Here is an 18,521-nt window from a genome sequence, read left to right as displayed (position 1 = left end):
ATAGAGCTTTCTGTCCTATATCGTACCGTGACCTGTCAAACTTCATGAAAATCTATTGCTGCGTTTCGCTAAATGCGCAACATATAAACATTTAAACATAAAGAGAAATGCAAAACCGTCGACTTGAATATTAGACCTCACTTCGCTCGGTCAATAAATATTTATTTTTTAATATTTTCTAATACCTAATCCTAATGAATTTATTAACGTTTTTGTTTGTTTGCAGAGGAAATCAAGGAGGAGGTGGATGAAGATAAAGAAGACCTGAGAGATGTCGATCATAAAAATATCAGACCCAATGAATCAGGAACCATCGGTGTAGACAGTGATGAAGATGAAGACATCAGTGATAGCGGAAGCAGCGAAGTCTTGGATTCTGTGGATAGCGAAAGAGGGGCATTGAATCTGGTAAGTTCATTGAACAACTATTATTAATTTCATTTCATAATCGATTTAAATTAATAATCAACAGATGGAATTAAATAGATAATGCATTTATTCAAATGCTAATTAATATATAATTATTATTAAACGAAAATCCTAAATAAATGCTGTAAATCACCCCGAAGACTTCTGCTACTGTTCTCATCGAATTTCCATCTAGCTGTTAAACCTGTTGTCAATGTCTGCAGTAGCAGAAGTCTTCGGGGTGATTTACAGCATTTATTTAGGATTTTCGTTCAATAATAATTACATAATAATTAAGTTCTAGAATGTTCATTGAACATAATGGATAAATTATGATTATTAACGGAAATTGAAATTAAATGCTGTAATTTAAATGCTATTGGATTTTCGTTTAATCATAATTATTAATTGTTTAGCATTTGATTAATTGCAATATCTCTGTAATTTCCATATAATGGATATATGAAAATATATCAAGCAATCATGAACATACAATTCTAAATAGTACACTACTAAGACAATGTATATTTCTTTTCTTTATATTATTTAATAATGATAGCCAACCTCCGCATTGGAGTGGGCACTTGAAGAGAAAGGAGAACACCGTTGCTGATTCTCTGCCTCGACACTGCCTTCTATAGATGATAGCTAAGCCGGTATATTTGATGTACAGTAATATTAAGGCTGTTCAAAGGCTAGAAATAAACTTTATACTGGTGATATTTTCCAAAGTTTTTCGATTTGTGTATCATCAAGCTTTCAAAAGGAAGAGTTTTCTCAGGAAACATTTTTTCCTATCATTACTTTTTGAGATATGAGAGCCTAAAGTTTAAATTTTTGGGACAGAACATTTCAAGTTCGGTAAGAGATAAATCAATGAGATTCAGAGGATAGATTCTTCATGGTATTGTTGATCTAGTAAAACAAATATTTCTTGAAAATATCAATTTTTGAGAAATTTATTCAATTTATTTAAAATGACCAAAAATAACTTTTAGTGAGTTATTTTTGCCTACTTGAATTTAGATGAATTAATGTCATGAGACTTGACGAACTAAACGGCTTAACTCCGGCTAACGGCTTAAACTTCCTACTTGGCTCAGTATCTGAAGAAATTGTCAATATAGGTACTTGAGTTACATTAATACTTTTAGTTGAGTTATTTTTGGTCATTTTTGGTAAATTGAATTTGTTCAAAAATTGACATTTTCAAGAGAATTTTGTTTTACTAGATCAACAATACCATGAAGAATCTATCCTCTAAATCTCATGGATTTATATCTTACCGAATTTGAAATTTCCTGTTCCAAAAATTCAAACTTCAGGCGCTCATATCTCAAAAAGTAATGATCACAAAAAAAAATGTTTTCCTGAGAAAACTTTTCCATTTTGATAGCTTGATGATATACAAATCGAAAAACTTAGAGAAATATCACCAGTAGAAAGTTTTAGCCTTTGCACAGCCTTAAAAATCTACTTTGTGAAAATAATTGAGGATTGAAAATTTTGTGAAGTGAACAACAACAAGACTTAACCTATTTCGGACTATGTGTAATCTTATCTAAATTTGGGAGAGGAACAAGGCTACCTTATTTTTTCTCTCACTATCATAAGTTAATTATAAATTATGTACTTCTTGTATGAATCAATTAAGAATATGTAGTGAAATTTCATTCATGATAAGGTTGTAATATGGCTACAAATTTCACAATGCAGTACGTAATTAAATTGGGAATCTTGAACCGGAATAAGTTTCAAAAAAACCAGAAATGGATTTAAAAAATACTCAATCGTTGGTTACTAAACTCTCATTTATTTTATGCGGAGAGGCATTCCAATCTTATCAGTGGAGTGTTGAAACATTCAGCAAGGGATGAAGAAATAAAGGGATGGAAGAGAATCGTGAGATTTACATCTAGTCTGAATCAGACTTCTGTTTTTGCTATTGCATAATCGGAGGCTTTATCATCCACTTTATCCTCTCAGATATTTCCATGATGCCCGAATCAGCATATACGGCTCCTTTTTCTCCCTTGCTGAAGCTGATCCAGAATATCATATTCCTGGATCTGTTATTTCTATCATTATTCGATATTCAAAATATGATTCAGAATGGTATTTTCAGAGCCGTCGATCAGCTGTTCGTTTAAACTCGTAATTGAACACTTTAATTAAATGCAATCATACCTTCATCGTAGAATTGAATTGAATTGAATTCTTTATTGTCGTTGAACACATAGTGCAATAGACATAGTCATCAGGAAACATAAAACATACAACAGTCACACAGACAGATACAAAATAAAGCGTTTCACAGAAGTCAATATGGAGTCGGAACACATTATCACAATAAACTTCAACAAAAAATTGAGATGCGTACAGACATGATCTGGTTTATACAGGAACAGTAGGATACAGTGCTGTAATAAGCTGATAATAATAATATCGTGTGACCTGGCTGGCTCAGGTCTGGTGTCAGAGTTTTCAGGTCGCAACTGATCAATTTCAGGGTCTCTGACATGACCTAACAACTGCTTCTTATGCAGCCGGGACCGACGACTTAACGTTAAGATGCCTACAGACAAGCTTATGAATAGTGAAAGGAGCGTGTTCGTGGTGCACCATGTACCTTAATAGTTGTAGCGAACTATCAAATATTGGAGAACTTCTAAACTTTGAAGGCTTGATGAATTTTGGTACTCTTACGATGTTTTATTCTTTAGTAAAACAATAATACTTGTATTAGTTTCACAACGATATCAATGAATTGCCGTTCAAGTGAAGGCCCTCAATATTTTAATCGTTTGTTGATTATTTTAAACAAATATTCAATTTTATTTTCTTCATAAATTTGATTTGACATTCATTTTAAGATTCGGAAATTATATGACCACTTTCACAAGTTGTGTGGTCATTGTTAGTAATGCATTTAACTGTAATAATTACTAAATAATTTAATTCATTCATTTTAAGATTCGGAAATTATATGACCACTTCCACAAGTTGTGTGGTCATTGTTAGTAATGCATTTAACTGTAATAATTACTAAATAATACACAAACTACTTGTCAATTTCGAATCTTCAAGAGCCATTTTCAAGTGTAAATCTTTAATCTTCATCCATGACCACTTTCACAAGTTGTGTGGTCATTGTTAGTAATATATATTTAACTGTATTTACTAAATAATACACAAACTACTTGTCAATTTCAAGTCTTCAAAAGCCATTTTCAAGTGTAAATCTTTAATCTTCATCCTAGATTTAATTAAAAAATTATCAAGTCCCCTTCTTCTTATTGCAACACCAATTTCAAATCTTCATGACCCATTTTCAAGTTACAAAGTTATAAGTAGTGTTAATCATTTTCAAGTTAAAATGTATGAACTCAGGGCTATTTTTTGTATTTATAGAATAGAAATAAAGTACCCTTTGAAATTAATGAAATAAATAATAGAATGAGAATAAAGTTATAATTTACACTTGAAAATGGTTCTTGAAGAGTTGAAACTGTTACTAGTAATACTGTTTTTAGTATTAGTAATTACTATTTTTAGTACTAGTAATTACTGTTTTTAATACTGAAACTAATACTGTTTTTTAGTAGTGTTACAATAAAATGAAGGGTACTTGATATTTTCCATTGTGCTTTAATAATCACAAGTAGCCCTAAAAATTTGAGTTCATCTTTTTCTATAGTGTATGAATTTTAATATTATAGCTTGTTACAAAGTTTGGAGTTTTGGTGGAGAGGTGGAGTAAACGAAATTGGTTTCCTCATTTTTTTGTCAAGAATCTGTTTGAGATACTTATAAAAAGTAATATACTTTTATAAAATAATATTATATTTATCGTCGGTGATGTGATCAATTCACATCAAAGGTTGATGAATCTTCAATTTCATTCCTGCAATTTCTTATTTTTATCTTTGTACTGTATTAATAAACTAATTTGATGTGTGAAATTATTTTTTTTTGTTGTAAATTATGGTCTATTATCATGGCCATTCCATATTTATCATGACTATCGATTGATTGAGCATTTAAAAATAGGTTACGGTAACGAAACTGATAAATAAAAATCCTTATCCGATGATACCTCAGAAATTCAATTAATAAAGGTAAGGTCAAAATTTTCAGTTGAAATTTTAATTTGTCTTTATTTTTAAATACCTACCAGTAATCTAGTGTTATAACAAGATAAATACATGATAAAACAAGATGATTCATCATCATTATTCGAGTGCATTACACTTATCTTAAAATGACCAAGTCTTCTTTTATTGACTTTTTCAAATAAAATTTTTCAAACGCTGTTTTCTCAGAATGAAAAAGTGACTTGGTCACTTTTTGCAGTACACCGACGTAATATGAAATGATAGTTGTAAATTAATATTGTATAAATCATGGTGGAGAGGTGGAGAGAACGAAATGGTTATCCTCATATTTTTGTCAAAAATTAGTTTGAGATACTTATATAAAAAATATATACTTATACTTTCATATAATAAATAATATATTAATATTAAATAATACCTATAAATTAATATTGTATAAATACTGTAGTGGAAGTTATTATTTTTGTATGATCTAATTTCTTGTTTTTGTTGAAAAGGTGACCGATTCGCAAAGACAGTCAGCCAATGGGTCATCGAGCTCCCCCAGCTCAGGTGTGAGTAGTCAGATAGCATCCAGCAATGGCGCTCTTCCTGGGGCTTCAACAGTACAAGCAGCTTTGGCCGCCTTCCAGGCCGGCCAACTATCGTTAAATCAGGTGAGTTGGGCAATATTGTCAATCAATCTTATAATAAAACACTAGAGTATTGTCTAAAGATATCACAGATTACTTAGTTACTTAATTTTAACTGTTGTAAAAATTAGAATTGGAACCGTTTTGGGTGTAAGCCTGTGGTATTATTCTGAAAAGTAAATTCTTTAAAAGATTCATTTATTTTTCCTCAAGTTGTGTAATTCTGAATGATTAAATAAATTAATTTATTTATTTATTAAAAAGTTACAAACATGTTTCAACATCTTCAGTGTGAAAAATCAAAACTTGAAATTGTTCTTAAAACTTGAAAAATACATAAAAAGCCATAACCTTTATTTGGAAAATTTATTTTATGAAATTGGGATGAAAAGAAGTTTTGGACTGTAGTCTGTTTCTTTGTCCTTGAGTTGATTGTGAATGATAAATAAATAAATAAATAAATAAATAAATAAATAAATAAATAAATAAATAAATGATGATCAAGTTCAAAATATCTAAAAGGACATCTTTAGTGAGGTCCACGTTATAATAGCAGTGAAGAAGGATAGGAGTACAGCGTTGTCGTTTCTCTGCCTTACCACTGCCTTCTATAGAGGATAGCTGATACCAGTATACGGTATCTGATAAAATATTAGCTGTTCATTCTCATTCAATATAATCAATCATATTTTATTCGCCAAGAAATTATATTTCTCCATTAATGAATTCGTCATGGAAGTAAATTTTAATAGTTGGGATTAAATGTTAATAATAAATTTGAATATAGGCTAATATTATATGTCCACAAATTTTAAAAAATGTATAGATTACACATACTTTTCCTATTATTGGAATATTTTTTCTATATTGGAGTAAATAGGGCTTAATAACTAAAGTGAAGATGTTTGTTACCGTTAAATTTCAAAAAGTCTAGTATTCTTCTGAATAAATATGATTGAATTTCTATGAATGGATACATTTTTACCACAGACAAAACAAACACTTCTCTATGCATATAATGTCCCTCTGCCTTCAATTTATAAATATTTTTGTACCTCAAAACTCCATTCTATTTGTATCATGAGATAAGTATTCAAAATAAGTCAAAACTCCAATGATATCCCCTGTAATTTCTATGAACGGATATATTTTTACCACTGACAAAACAAACACTTCTCTAAGCATACAATATATCTCTGCCTTCAATTGATAAATATTTTTGTACCTCAAAACTCCATTCTATTTGTATCATGAGATAAATATTCTAAATATGTCAAAACTTTAATGAAATCCCCTGTTTGAAAGTAAGATACCTAATCATCTTATAAAAATACTCTACCTACATGGGCTACTCTTGTACAAATTGATAAAAACAATTTAAAAACCTTGTAGTACCCTTTATTATTAAAAACTTTGAAATATTTCAACGACTAGTTTCGACCCTAACTTAGGTCATTTTCAGTCGTTGAAATATTTTAAAGTTTTTAATAATAAAGGGTACTACAAGGTTTCTATATTGTTTTATTTATTCATTTATCTATTTATTTATTCATTTATTTATTTATTTGTTTATTTATTTATTTATTTATTTGTTTATTTATTTATTTATTTATTTATGTCATTGACAATTACAAATCATAATTATGATGGATATACTATGATTGGGAGAAGACAACAGGCATAGCCCAAAACTGTCTTCTCCCAAATTTTTACAAATAAAAGTTTCAAAAAAAAAATAAAAAGTTTTTATTAATTTGTCAATCATTCTATATGCAACCCAACACTCAAGACAGCACCAAATGAGATAGTAGCACCTTACCGTTATTATAAAAACAACCCTAGTTATGCTGATTAGCCAGCATTTAGTAGTTGAGGAGTTGAAGATAAGCTAATCTCCCAGTGATAATCAAATGAAACACAGGACTGGTGAATAATAATTTGACAATAACACTTTCATTCGTTCCTTAGCATCTGGTTGATGTAGTAGGGTCACGCGCTTCAAAAGCTGTAGAAGTTATCAAGTCTTTCAAAAATTATAACTGAATAGTGGACTATTTTTGAAGCTACTAGTTACCGTAGACTACGGTTACTAGTTTTCAAAACTAGGAAAGTTACTAGTTGTTTGACTATTGTTACTAGTTTTCAAAACTAGAAAAGTTACTAGTTGTTTGACTATTGTTACTAGTTTTCAAAACTAGAAAAGTTACTAGTTGTTTGACTACTGTTAGTAGTTTTCTAGTTGACAAAATCAATATTTTAAGTTGAGTTAGACGCTGTCTCAATTTCTAAATTTGTACAACTTCAATTCTGCTAATTTTACTTGTGATTTGTTGACAGTTTGTAAGTAATGTCTTGGTATTATTATTATCTTTCGCAGTTGATGAGCCTAGGCTCGTCTCAGAATCAGCAGCAAATGCTGGGAGCTGTCCCCGTGCCAAACATATCTCAACTCAGTCCCCATGAGCTGCAAACTCTTCAACAGTCGCTTCAACAGCATCAACAGAACCTTCAACAACAACTTCAACAGTTTGTCCTCTTCCAGCCAGGATCGGGATCCCAACTGTCAAGCCAGGCTCAGTTTTTCCTACAGAATCAGGTAAGTTATCACCACACACCAGTAATTAGTTTTTCATCATAGCTTCATTAGTTTAGTATCTTATCATACTACTGGAGGGAAATGTAATTATAATTTTTGTAACTAAAAACTTTTTATATCCTACTGGAGTGATATTCAAAATAATTTTGGGGAGAGGTACGCCTACCTTAATTTTGTGTGTCTCAATCTGAATCCATAATCCACTACAATGAGGTTCACGTTATAACGGCAATGGGGGAAGAAAGGAGAACACCGTTGCTGATTCTCTGCCTCGACACTGCCTTCTATAGATGATAGCTAACCCGGTATATTTGATGTACAGTAATATTAAGGCTGTGCAAACGCTAAAAATAAACTTTCTACTGGTGATATTTTTCAAAGTTTTTCGATTTGTATATCGTCATCAAGCTATCAAAAGGAAAAAGTTTTCTCAGGAAAACATTTTTTCCGATCATTACTTTTTGAGATATGAGCGCGTGAAGTTTAAATTTTTGGGACAGAACATTTCAAATTCGGTAAGAAATAAATCCAAGAGATTTAGAGGATTGATTCTTCATGTTATTATTGATCTAGTAAAATGAAAATTTTCTGAAAATATGAATTTTTGATAAAGTTATTCAATTTACCAAAAATAACTCAACAAAAAGTTATTTTTAGTAAATTTAATATCTTTCTCAAAAATTTATATTTTTAAAAATTTTTGTTTTACTAGATCAACAATACCATAAAGAATCAATACTCTAAATCTCATGAATTTATCTCTTACCGAATTTGAAATGTTCTGTCCCAAAAATTTAAACTTAAGGCGCTCATGTCTCAAAAAGTAATGATCGAGAAAAAAAATGTTTTCCTGAGAAAACTTTTTCATTTTGATAGCTTGATGATATACAAATGAAAATATTTGAAAAATATCACTGGTAGAAAGTTAATTTTTAGCCTTTGCACAGCCTTTAAGGGCCGTTTGTACAGTCAACGCTTAAACTGAATTTTATCAGCTGGTGGCTTAAACTAAAAATAGACCACATTATAATGAATGAAACTTCATATGGATTTAATTCAGTTTAAAATAAGATTTAGTTTGAACAGATACTGTGCAAACCTCACTGTTCAACCTTGTTCAAAATAATCAATTATATTATACTGTCAAGAAAATATGCTACATTTTCTAATGATTGAATAATGAATTTTCATAATATTGAGATTAATAAATTATGTTAATAATATTCCCACATTGCGGATGTACGATCTGGAAATGCTGCGGAGAGATTCTCTGCCTCGCCACTGCCTCCTATAGCTAAGCCCAGTATATTTGATGTAATATTAACTGTTCAACCTTGTTCAAAATAATCAATTATATTATACTGTCAAGAAAATATGCTACATTTTCTAATGATTGAATAATGAATTTTCATAATATTGAGATTAAAAATTATGTTAATAATATTCCAACATTGCGGATGTACGATCTGGCAACGTTGCGGAGAGATTCTCTGCCTCGCCACTGCCTTCTATAGCTAAGCCCAGTATATTTGATGTAATATTAACTGTTCAACCTTGTTCCAAATAATCGATTATATTTTATTGTCAAGAAAATAGGTTATATTTTTCAATGTTTTAATAATGAATTTTCATAATTGAGATAATAATTTCTGTCAATTATATTCTCATAAGTAAGATCTGGCAACGTTGTGGAGCTGGAAATAGAAAAGGATAGCGCTGTATGCTTTTTCGAATGATTGACAAGAATAGCAACACCAATGTTAATCAAATACTGTCATTATAACGTGGGCCTCAATATAGACTAATAATAATTCTCATATACTTAGTAGTTACAGAGTTTTGTATTATCATATAGTTTCATTAGTTTAGTATCTTATTAAACTAGAGAGGAATGTAATGATTAGATCGGTGTCCTAAGCCTTATTATACTGGAGAGATTTTCAATTTTGTGTGACAAGTAGCATAATTTTGTATGTTTCACTCTGAATCCATATTTCCACTATCAAGTAATGAAAACCTTGTATATAGAGCAAACAAAATATCAATTTGCATTTTACAATCCTACATTTACTATCCCATATTTTATATTATCTAATTTTATACTAGCCCAATAAATATTTTCCATGCACTGGGCCTACACAATCAGAATTTTATACTATAGCCCAATGAATATTTTCCATGCACTGGGCCTACACAATCAGAAGTTTTGAAATATAGTTTAGTCTGATTCATTGATATTGCTCAATAACACTTTGTTGTAATGTGTTGTCATAGAGTACAGAATCAACTGAGTAAATTTACTTCCTGAATCAACCAAATACTAGTAGTTCTGTGAACAGTAGACCTCACGCAGTATTTTCATCGACAAGTACCTGATTGAAACTGTAGACCTTATGGAAATACAGCAATAGACTGGCTTCTCCACAGACACATCTGTGTAATCACTTGTCAGCTGATTTATGATGAATAATTCTATAGTCTGATTTTACTCTAATATTGGCGTATGAAGGAGGCTCCTTTTACCTTTTATATTATCCTTGAAATGCAAAATTTCAAAAAACTTTGTATATACGTCGACGCGCAATTAAAAAAGGAACATATCTGTCAAATTTCATGAAAATCTATTACCGCGTTTCGCCGTAAATGCGCAACATATAAACATTTAAACATCCAAACATTAAAACATAAAGAGAAATGCCAAACCGTCGACTTGAATCTTAGGCCTCACTTCGCTCGGTCAATATTACTTCTCAAAATTTCATTCCTTGCAATTATGCAAAAATCACTAGTTGAGGTCTTAACGGTGGAGGGGATATTAATAGACGTCATGACTTGGATAATATTAAATAATTTCTGTATTGATTTAGAATTATGAGGTTGAGAATCCTTAGTAACTTAGTAACATGGAGAGAGCTTTACATTCATTGAGTAACAATTGACTTGATATAATTTCATTGCATGATAGCTGAGTAGTGTATCATTTGGTGATAGTTTTGTATCATTTGGTGACGGTTTTGTATCATTTGGTGACGGTTTTGTATCATTTGGTGATGGTATGGTGGTGGTTTCAGGGTCTGCTTTCTCATGGTTTCTCACGACAAAATATCACTCACTCGAGAGGTGTTTCACAGTCAATTCAGGTAATTGTCTAGATTTTTTGAAATGTTATGCCTATATTTATATTGAATATGTTCATCCAATTCATGAAAGTCAATCAGTTCAAGCTAGCATACATTTATGTTGAATAAAGCCAATAAAAGCTTTGTTCAATTCATGAAAGTCAACTGGTTCAAGCGTATGCATTTACTAAATTTTTATTCTATTGTTATTATTCATCAGTATTGATCAAAATTAAATTAAACCATTAAAGTAAATATTGTAGAGTGAATATTGATGTCCTGGAACTTTTTCATAATTTACTGAAGAGACTTGAGAAATTGTCAAAATATCCACTTCATTCTGATATTAAATAAAAATATTCTAATAAATTATTCTAATGAAAAGTATTATAAATAATACAGCCCCGTATTAGAATAAAGTGGATTTTTTTACAATTTCTCAAGTCTCTTTAATTAAAGTAAATACCAACTTGAATTGAGTAACTTCAATGAAAGTTGTTTGGAAATGAGAGATAAGGAAATTTTCGTGTTTGGAAGTTAATTGATCTGATAAATTCAAATTCTGGTTGATGCATTTTCTTGGAGTTAGAATTTTGTTTGATAAAACCTATCGCATTTATAACATTACAATATTGCGAAATTACAAAATGATAATAAATTAATAGCAAAATTGATAAAAAATAAGTAGAGAGTTAGTGAGAAGGATATTTTGAATATACTTTCCGAAGAATGGACATTGATATGTCCAAAGCTCCGCCAATTTATGTAGATGCATAACAATATTATCTATAGTTATTCCAAATTGATTTTTGCATATAATATACAGTTCAATAATTATTTTCTTAGTCTATATTATGTGAATTCATCTATAATTTTGTTGTATTGTAAGCTATTGTATATAAGTGTATAAGCCAGTATACATTGTAATCTACATAAATAAAGTAGGTACTCAATCAATCAATAAATCCTGGGTTGTAGTCAGGAATAGACTAATATTGAAATATCCTGTTATCAATCTATTCATTTATTCTTCCAATCATTCATCATTTATTCATTCTTTATTCATAATTAATTAATTCATTTTTTTTATATGTCCAAAGCTCTACCAATTTATGTAGATGCATAATAATATTATCTACAGTTATTCCAAATAGCATTTTCTCATACCATATACAGTTCAATAATTATTTTCTTAGTCTATATTATGTAAATTCATCTATAATTTTGTTGTATTATAAGCTATTGTATATAAGTGTATAAGCAAGGATACATTGTAATCTACATAAATAAAGTACTCAATCGATCAATCAATAAATCCTGGGTTGTAGTCAGGAATAGACTAATATTAAAAAATCCTGCTATCGATCTATTCATTTATTCTTAAATCTCATTCATCATTTATTCATTCTTTAATTATTCATTATTCTTTCATTCAACTCAATCAATCCTGGGTTGTAGTCAGGAATAGACTAATATTAAAAAATCCTGCTATCGATCTATTCATTTATTCTTCCATCTCATTCATCATTTATTCATTCTTTAATTATTCATTATTCTTTCATTCAACTCAATCAATCCTGGGTTGTAGTCAGGAATAGACTAATATTAAAAAATCCTGCTATCACTCTATTCATTAATTATTCTTTCACTCATTCATCATTTATTCATTCTTTAATTATTTATTTATTCATTCTTTCATTATTCATTAATGAATTATTTATTTATTATTTATTTAGGTACAACAAGCAGTAGCTCAGGCTGCTCAACAGCTTCAGCAGCTCCAAAAACACCAGTCAAGTCACAACATGTCGTCCAGTCACAATCACCAGAATCACAGTCACCACAGTCACAACCACGGCAGTCACAGTCACAGTCACATAGGCAGCAGTCATCACAAGCAGACGTCAGTGCCCCCACCTCCCCGGATCATAGACACTGATGAGACGACCGACCTTGAAGAGCTCGAACAATTCGCTAAAACGTTCAAACAGCGACGCATCAAATTAGGTACGATTTACAAACATTTTCACAATTTGAGGCTGTGCAAAGGCTAAAAATAAACTTTCTACTGGTGATATTTTTCAAATTTGTACGATTTGCAAACATTTCACAAACTTTTACTCAATTTGAGGCTGTGCAAAGGCTAAAAATAAACTTTCTACTGGTGATGTTTTTCAAATTTGTACGATTTGCAAACATTTCACAAACTTTTTCACAATTTGAGGCTGTGCAAAGGCTAAAAATAAACTTTCTACTGGTGATATTTTTCAAAGTTTTTCGTTTTGTACGATTTGCAAACATTCAACAAACTTTTTCACAATTTGAGGCTGTACAAAGGCTAAAAATAAACTTTCTACTGGTAATATTTTTCAAAGTTTTTCGATTTGTATATCATCAAGCTATAAAAATGGAGAAGTTTTCTCAGGAAAAATTTTTTTTCCTATCATTACTTTTTGAGATATGAGCGTCTGAGGTTTAAATTTTTGGGACAGAACATTTCAAATTCGATGAAGATAAATCCATGAGATTTAGAGGATAAATTCATCATTGTATTGTTGATTGAATAAAACAAAAAAATGTAAATATCAATACCGTATTTGAGAAAGTTATTCAATTTACCAAAATTGACCAAAAATAACTCAACTAAAAGTTATTGTTTATCTATGCAACTAGTTCCGGTGAACACACCATCACACCATTGTATTCTTATTCTATTATTTTATTAATTTCAAAGGGTACTGTAATTCTATTTTATGAATGAAAAATGTTTATTTTCATCTGTTTTTGTAGGTACGGTATTATTTTTTTGTTTTTATTGATATGTGAGTATGTAAATCGTTAGTTCAGATAGCTCACCGGAAGATGAAGTATTCTGAGTCGGGTACTTGTGCTGTGTGAATCGTCGTTGATACAGTTTGTATTTATACATTCATACAGGATTTAACACATTTTTTTATAGGCTAAACTTGAATTAATATAAATTATTTACTGTAGTTTTTACACTAGTGTTACCTGTATAGTCCAAGAAGTCCAATGATTCTTGTAAACAGGCTTTTGTTGACTTAAATATACTTACGCTACCATCAATTTATATATTCAAACTGTTAATTTACACTCACAAGCACTTATCTGATCTGAATACAATTGCTGATATCCACACTTATAACACCAGAGGGAGGAATAAACTGTCTTTGAGACAACACCGACTGCATCTGTACGAGAAACTGCCCTCTTATATTGGAGCTAAATTGTTTAACGACTTACCTACCGAGCTGCAGTCCTTGTCTGATATAAAAATTTTTAAGAGTAAAGTGTATAAATTCCTGGTTTCACAAGCCTACTACAGTGTGAAGGATTTTAGTAATAGAAGGTAGCATAGTTTGTAGGTAGGCCTACTCTAGTCTTCCATGTGTGCTTTTTATTGTGTATTTATTATTGTTACTTATTCCTGAAGTTATTCCTATTGTTACTTATGTTACTAAAGACCTGACGTTATTCAACTGTATATTATAAAGGGTACTGTGTTGAATAAAAAGATTATCTTATCTTATCTTATAGATTGGGTACTCTTTCCCCGCGCACGGATCAATAGTCCATGCGGGGAAATAATTATTCTATTCTATATTGTACATTGTTTTATATTGGAATGAAGAAATTGAATTGAATATTGTAATATGTATTTCCACAAAAAAATTAGAAAAACCATGTATTTTTAAACAGTGAAAAAATTATTCATGTATTTATGAATTTATCTCTGTTTTACAATGTTATAAATTTGCGAAACCATTCTCGTTGCAGGTTTCACGCAAGGCGACGTCGGTCTGGCGATGGGCAAGCTGTACGGCAACGACTTTTCGCAAACGACAATATCAAGGTTCGAGGCGCTGAACCTGTCTTTCAAGAACATGTGCAAACTGAAGCCGCTGCTGCAGAAATGGCTACTGGACGCCGATAACTCGCTCAACAATCCCAACTCGCTGAGCAATCCGATGACGACGCCCGAGGCGATCGGACGCCGACGCAAGAAGCGGACGTCGATTGAGACCAGCGTCCGCGTCGCCCTGGAGAAGGCGTTCCTACAGAACCCTAAGCCCACCTCGGAGGAGATCTCCATTCTGGCCGATAGCCTCGCCATGGAGAAGGAGGTCGTCCGGGTCTGGTTTTGCAATAGGTGAGTGCAGAAACCTCTTAGAAAATTCAAGTTTTCAGCATGAAATTGATGTTGAGAGGATGAATAGAGAAAGAGCATATTGGAGGCAAGATTTGAAGGCACAAGGGAAAGAGAGAGACCAAGGAGACGGTGACTGGAAGATGTAGAGAGAGATCTGCGAGTGTTGGGAATTAGGGGATTAGATTAGATTAGATTTATTTATTTATGTATGTTACAATAATTGACCGAGCGAAGTGAGGTCTAAGATTCAGGTCGACGGTTTGGCATTTCTCTTATTCCCCGTTTCACCAACCTTGGTCAAGGCATTTGAACATGGTTAAAGTCTATCAGCTGGTCAAATCAGAAAATGTTCAAATGTTTAAATGTTTGAATGTTTAAAGCTGCGTTCACACCAAAGTTATTAACAAAATGTTGATAACTTAATCCTTATAGATTCTATTAGATTGAACGGAACTTGACAAACACATATGTTCATCATGTGTATGATGAGTTATGTTTAATCTAATAGAATTTATAAGGATTAAGTTGTTAATAGCTTTGGTGTAAACGCAGCTTTAATGTTTGAATGTTTAAATGTTTATATGTTGCGCATTTACGGCGAAACGCGGTAATAGATTTTCATGAAATTTGACAGATATGTTTCTTTTTTAATTGCTCGTCGACGTATATAGCCTACAAGGTTTTTGGAAATTTTGCATTTCAAGGATAATATAAAAGGAAAAAGGAGCCTCCTTCATACGCCAATATTAGAGTAAAAATCAGACTATAGAATTATTCATCATAAATCAGCTGACAAGTGATTACACAGATGTGTGGTGAAGCCAGTCTATTGCTGTATTTCCGTAAGGTATATAGTTTCAATCAGATACTTGTGCATGAGAATACTGCGTGAGGTCTACTGTTCACAGAACTACTAGTATTACTGGCTTATACACTAGTTTACATTGAATGACGAGATGGAAGATAGTTGCTGGTGATAGAGACAGATGGGAAGGAATTGTCATGGGAGCCAAGGTCCACATAGGACTGTAGTGCTAAAGGGAGAAGAAGAAGAAGCATGAAATTGAAATTAATTTTGAGTGATTCACACTTATTAGTCCGGTTGCACAACAGCCGGTTAAATTTTAACCGTGATTGATTTCACGATAACCAATCAGAGAAGGCGTTTTTGAAAAGACGTCTTCTCTGATTGGTTCTCGTAGAATTAATCGCGGTTAAAATTTAACCGACTGTTGTGCAACCGGCACATTATATTATGAAATCACTTGAAAACAATTCAATATTAAAACAATAATTGGAATATTTTGGTTCTGCAAAATTATTTCTTTAATATGTGAATATTTCCTATTTTACTAATAATAATGTGAAATAATTCTTCTACTATGCTTGGTTTTGAAGCATCTAAATTTAAAATCCTCGTTGTGAAAATAATTAAGGACTGAAAATTTTGTGAAGTGAACAACTACAAGGCTTGACCTATTTTGGATTATGTGTAATCTTATCTAAATTTGGGAGAGGAATATATAGCACAAGAATAATATATATAATAGCACAAGGTTACCTTATTTTTTCTCTCCCTATCATTTTAATGATGTAGCCTACTTATAGTATGAATCAATCAATCAATTCGTATATAGAATTTGTTTCAAGATTATTACTTCAATAACCATAAATTACTGCTTTATTTCTGCTCAAATGCACAATTTTTTAATATTGTATTCCATATCCCATTATGTTATTTCAATTTTTTTAATTCATTCAACACAGTACACTTACTTACACTTACTTACATTTACACTTACACTTACGTACACTTACGTACACTTACTTCTACACAAGCACACAGTTTAACGTCGTCAAATTAATACAAATATAAATACTTTATTTCGTGAATGTATAGAATGGTCAGTTCTAACTTTTTCCTTTGATTTTCAGGCGACAAAAAGAGAAACGCATCAACCCACCCACGGCAGCAATGGGCTCTCCAAACTCAAGTCTTTTCGCGGCATCTCTGGCGGCCACAGGCGGCCCGACGCTGGCGTCGCCCCTGGCGCTGGTCAACCCCTCCAGTCACCCGCACGCGCATGCGCATCACGGCTACACGTCACGGCCCGAGTGACATTGGTACCACTCACCGGTACTTCAGGAATGAGCGCCTGGTGACGTGGCACGGTTAGGTTAGGTCGACAAAAGCAATCCACTAACTATCTAGGCTAGGTTAGGTTAGGTTGCTGAAACGAGTAGATGAGACGGTGCTTTGAAACCAAATCCTAGTGTACCTTAAATAAAAAACACAACATCACATACGAAAAATACTACTGCCATCCATCCACAACAAATTGGCACCAAACAGTACAGCACTTCAACTAGAGTATATAGGTTGCCTGTACTTTACATACAATCCTTGTATACAATGTATACAAACTATGTATATAACAATCCCTTGTACATATAGTAAACAGAGGATATTTTAAGAATATATCGTTTTTAGATTTCACTTCAGAGGAAGTGTGAGGAATTCCATTCATACATATTCATATATAACTATTACTATAAACAAAAATCCAAATTAAATTATGTAAATCACCCCGAAGACTTCTGCTACTGCAAATATTGACAACAGGGTAAACAACTAGATGGAAATTCGATGAGAGCTACTATCCATATATATTTGATGCAATACCCCAGAAGTCTAAAGCTGCGTTTACACCAAAGTTATTAACAAAATGTTAATAACTCAATCCTTATAGATACACTATCATATACATGATGAACATATGTGATTGACAAGTTCTGTTCAATCTAATAGAATCTATAAGGATGAAGTTATTAACATTTTGTTAATAACTTTGGTGTAAATTAACCCAGCTTTATTCGGGGTGATTTAAAGAATTTAATTTGGATATTCATTTAATTATCCATTAATTATCATTTGAATAAAATGCAATTTCTCATTAATTTCCATCTGTTCACAATACATATTTTATTTATGTTTCTATTATTTCTTGTGTACAGTTTTCCTGGTAGGTCTTTACGCTTACCTATTCAAAAAAAAAAATGGATTCAACACAGTTTTTCTTGTTGAAGAATAGAAAAATGAAGGCTTTTCTTCAAGTTTATTTTCTTTTGTGATATAGGCAATTTACAAAGTATTATTTTATCATTTTTTTACATATATTTTGATTTTTCACCTTCTACTTACAATCTTATCATTGAGAGACAAATTGGCAGAAACCTTACAACTTCAGCAGAGCCAAATGAAATTGTCACTTTTTTTTAAAAATAAAATTGTACTCTTTTGAGTATAGCAGCTTCATTCATATTGTTCTATAACTTTATATAGTCTATTTTTTCCATGAAACAGACAAATACTTTATTTTTCAGAAGAAAAGCAGTAAATGGATATTTTCAAATAGTCAATTTAGTTTCTCAATGATGAAATAATTTTTTTTTGTTTTCATTTTACCACACACATGCAAC

The 18,521-nt window shown here is 31.3% G+C and overlaps 1 protein-coding gene across 1 annotated transcript; it reads left to right on the top strand.

The window, feature by feature from the left end:
* The first annotated feature begins 2,979 nt into the window (after window positions 1-2,979).
* Window positions 2,980-18,099, top strand: LOC111054928 (protein nubbin-like). The gene is made up of 6 exons (XM_039429603.1): window positions 2,980-3,033; window positions 5,021-5,179; window positions 7,533-7,751; window positions 12,607-12,877; window positions 14,669-15,041; window positions 16,977-18,099. The coding sequence occupies exons 1-6, from the start codon at window positions 2,980-2,982 to the stop codon at window positions 17,158-17,160; spliced, it is 1,260 nt and encodes a 419-aa protein (XP_039285537.1). The 3' UTR covers window positions 17,161-18,099.
* The last annotated feature ends 422 nt before the right edge of the window (window positions 18,100-18,521 follow it).

The sequence above is a fragment of the Nilaparvata lugens genome, chromosome 5 (assembly GCF_014356525.2).
Source record: "Nilaparvata lugens isolate BPH chromosome 5, ASM1435652v1, whole genome shotgun sequence".
In the NCBI taxonomy this organism is placed as follows: Eukaryota; Metazoa; Arthropoda; class Insecta; order Hemiptera; family Delphacidae; genus Nilaparvata; species Nilaparvata lugens.
This window is presented reverse-complemented; position numbering and strand designations above follow the sequence as displayed.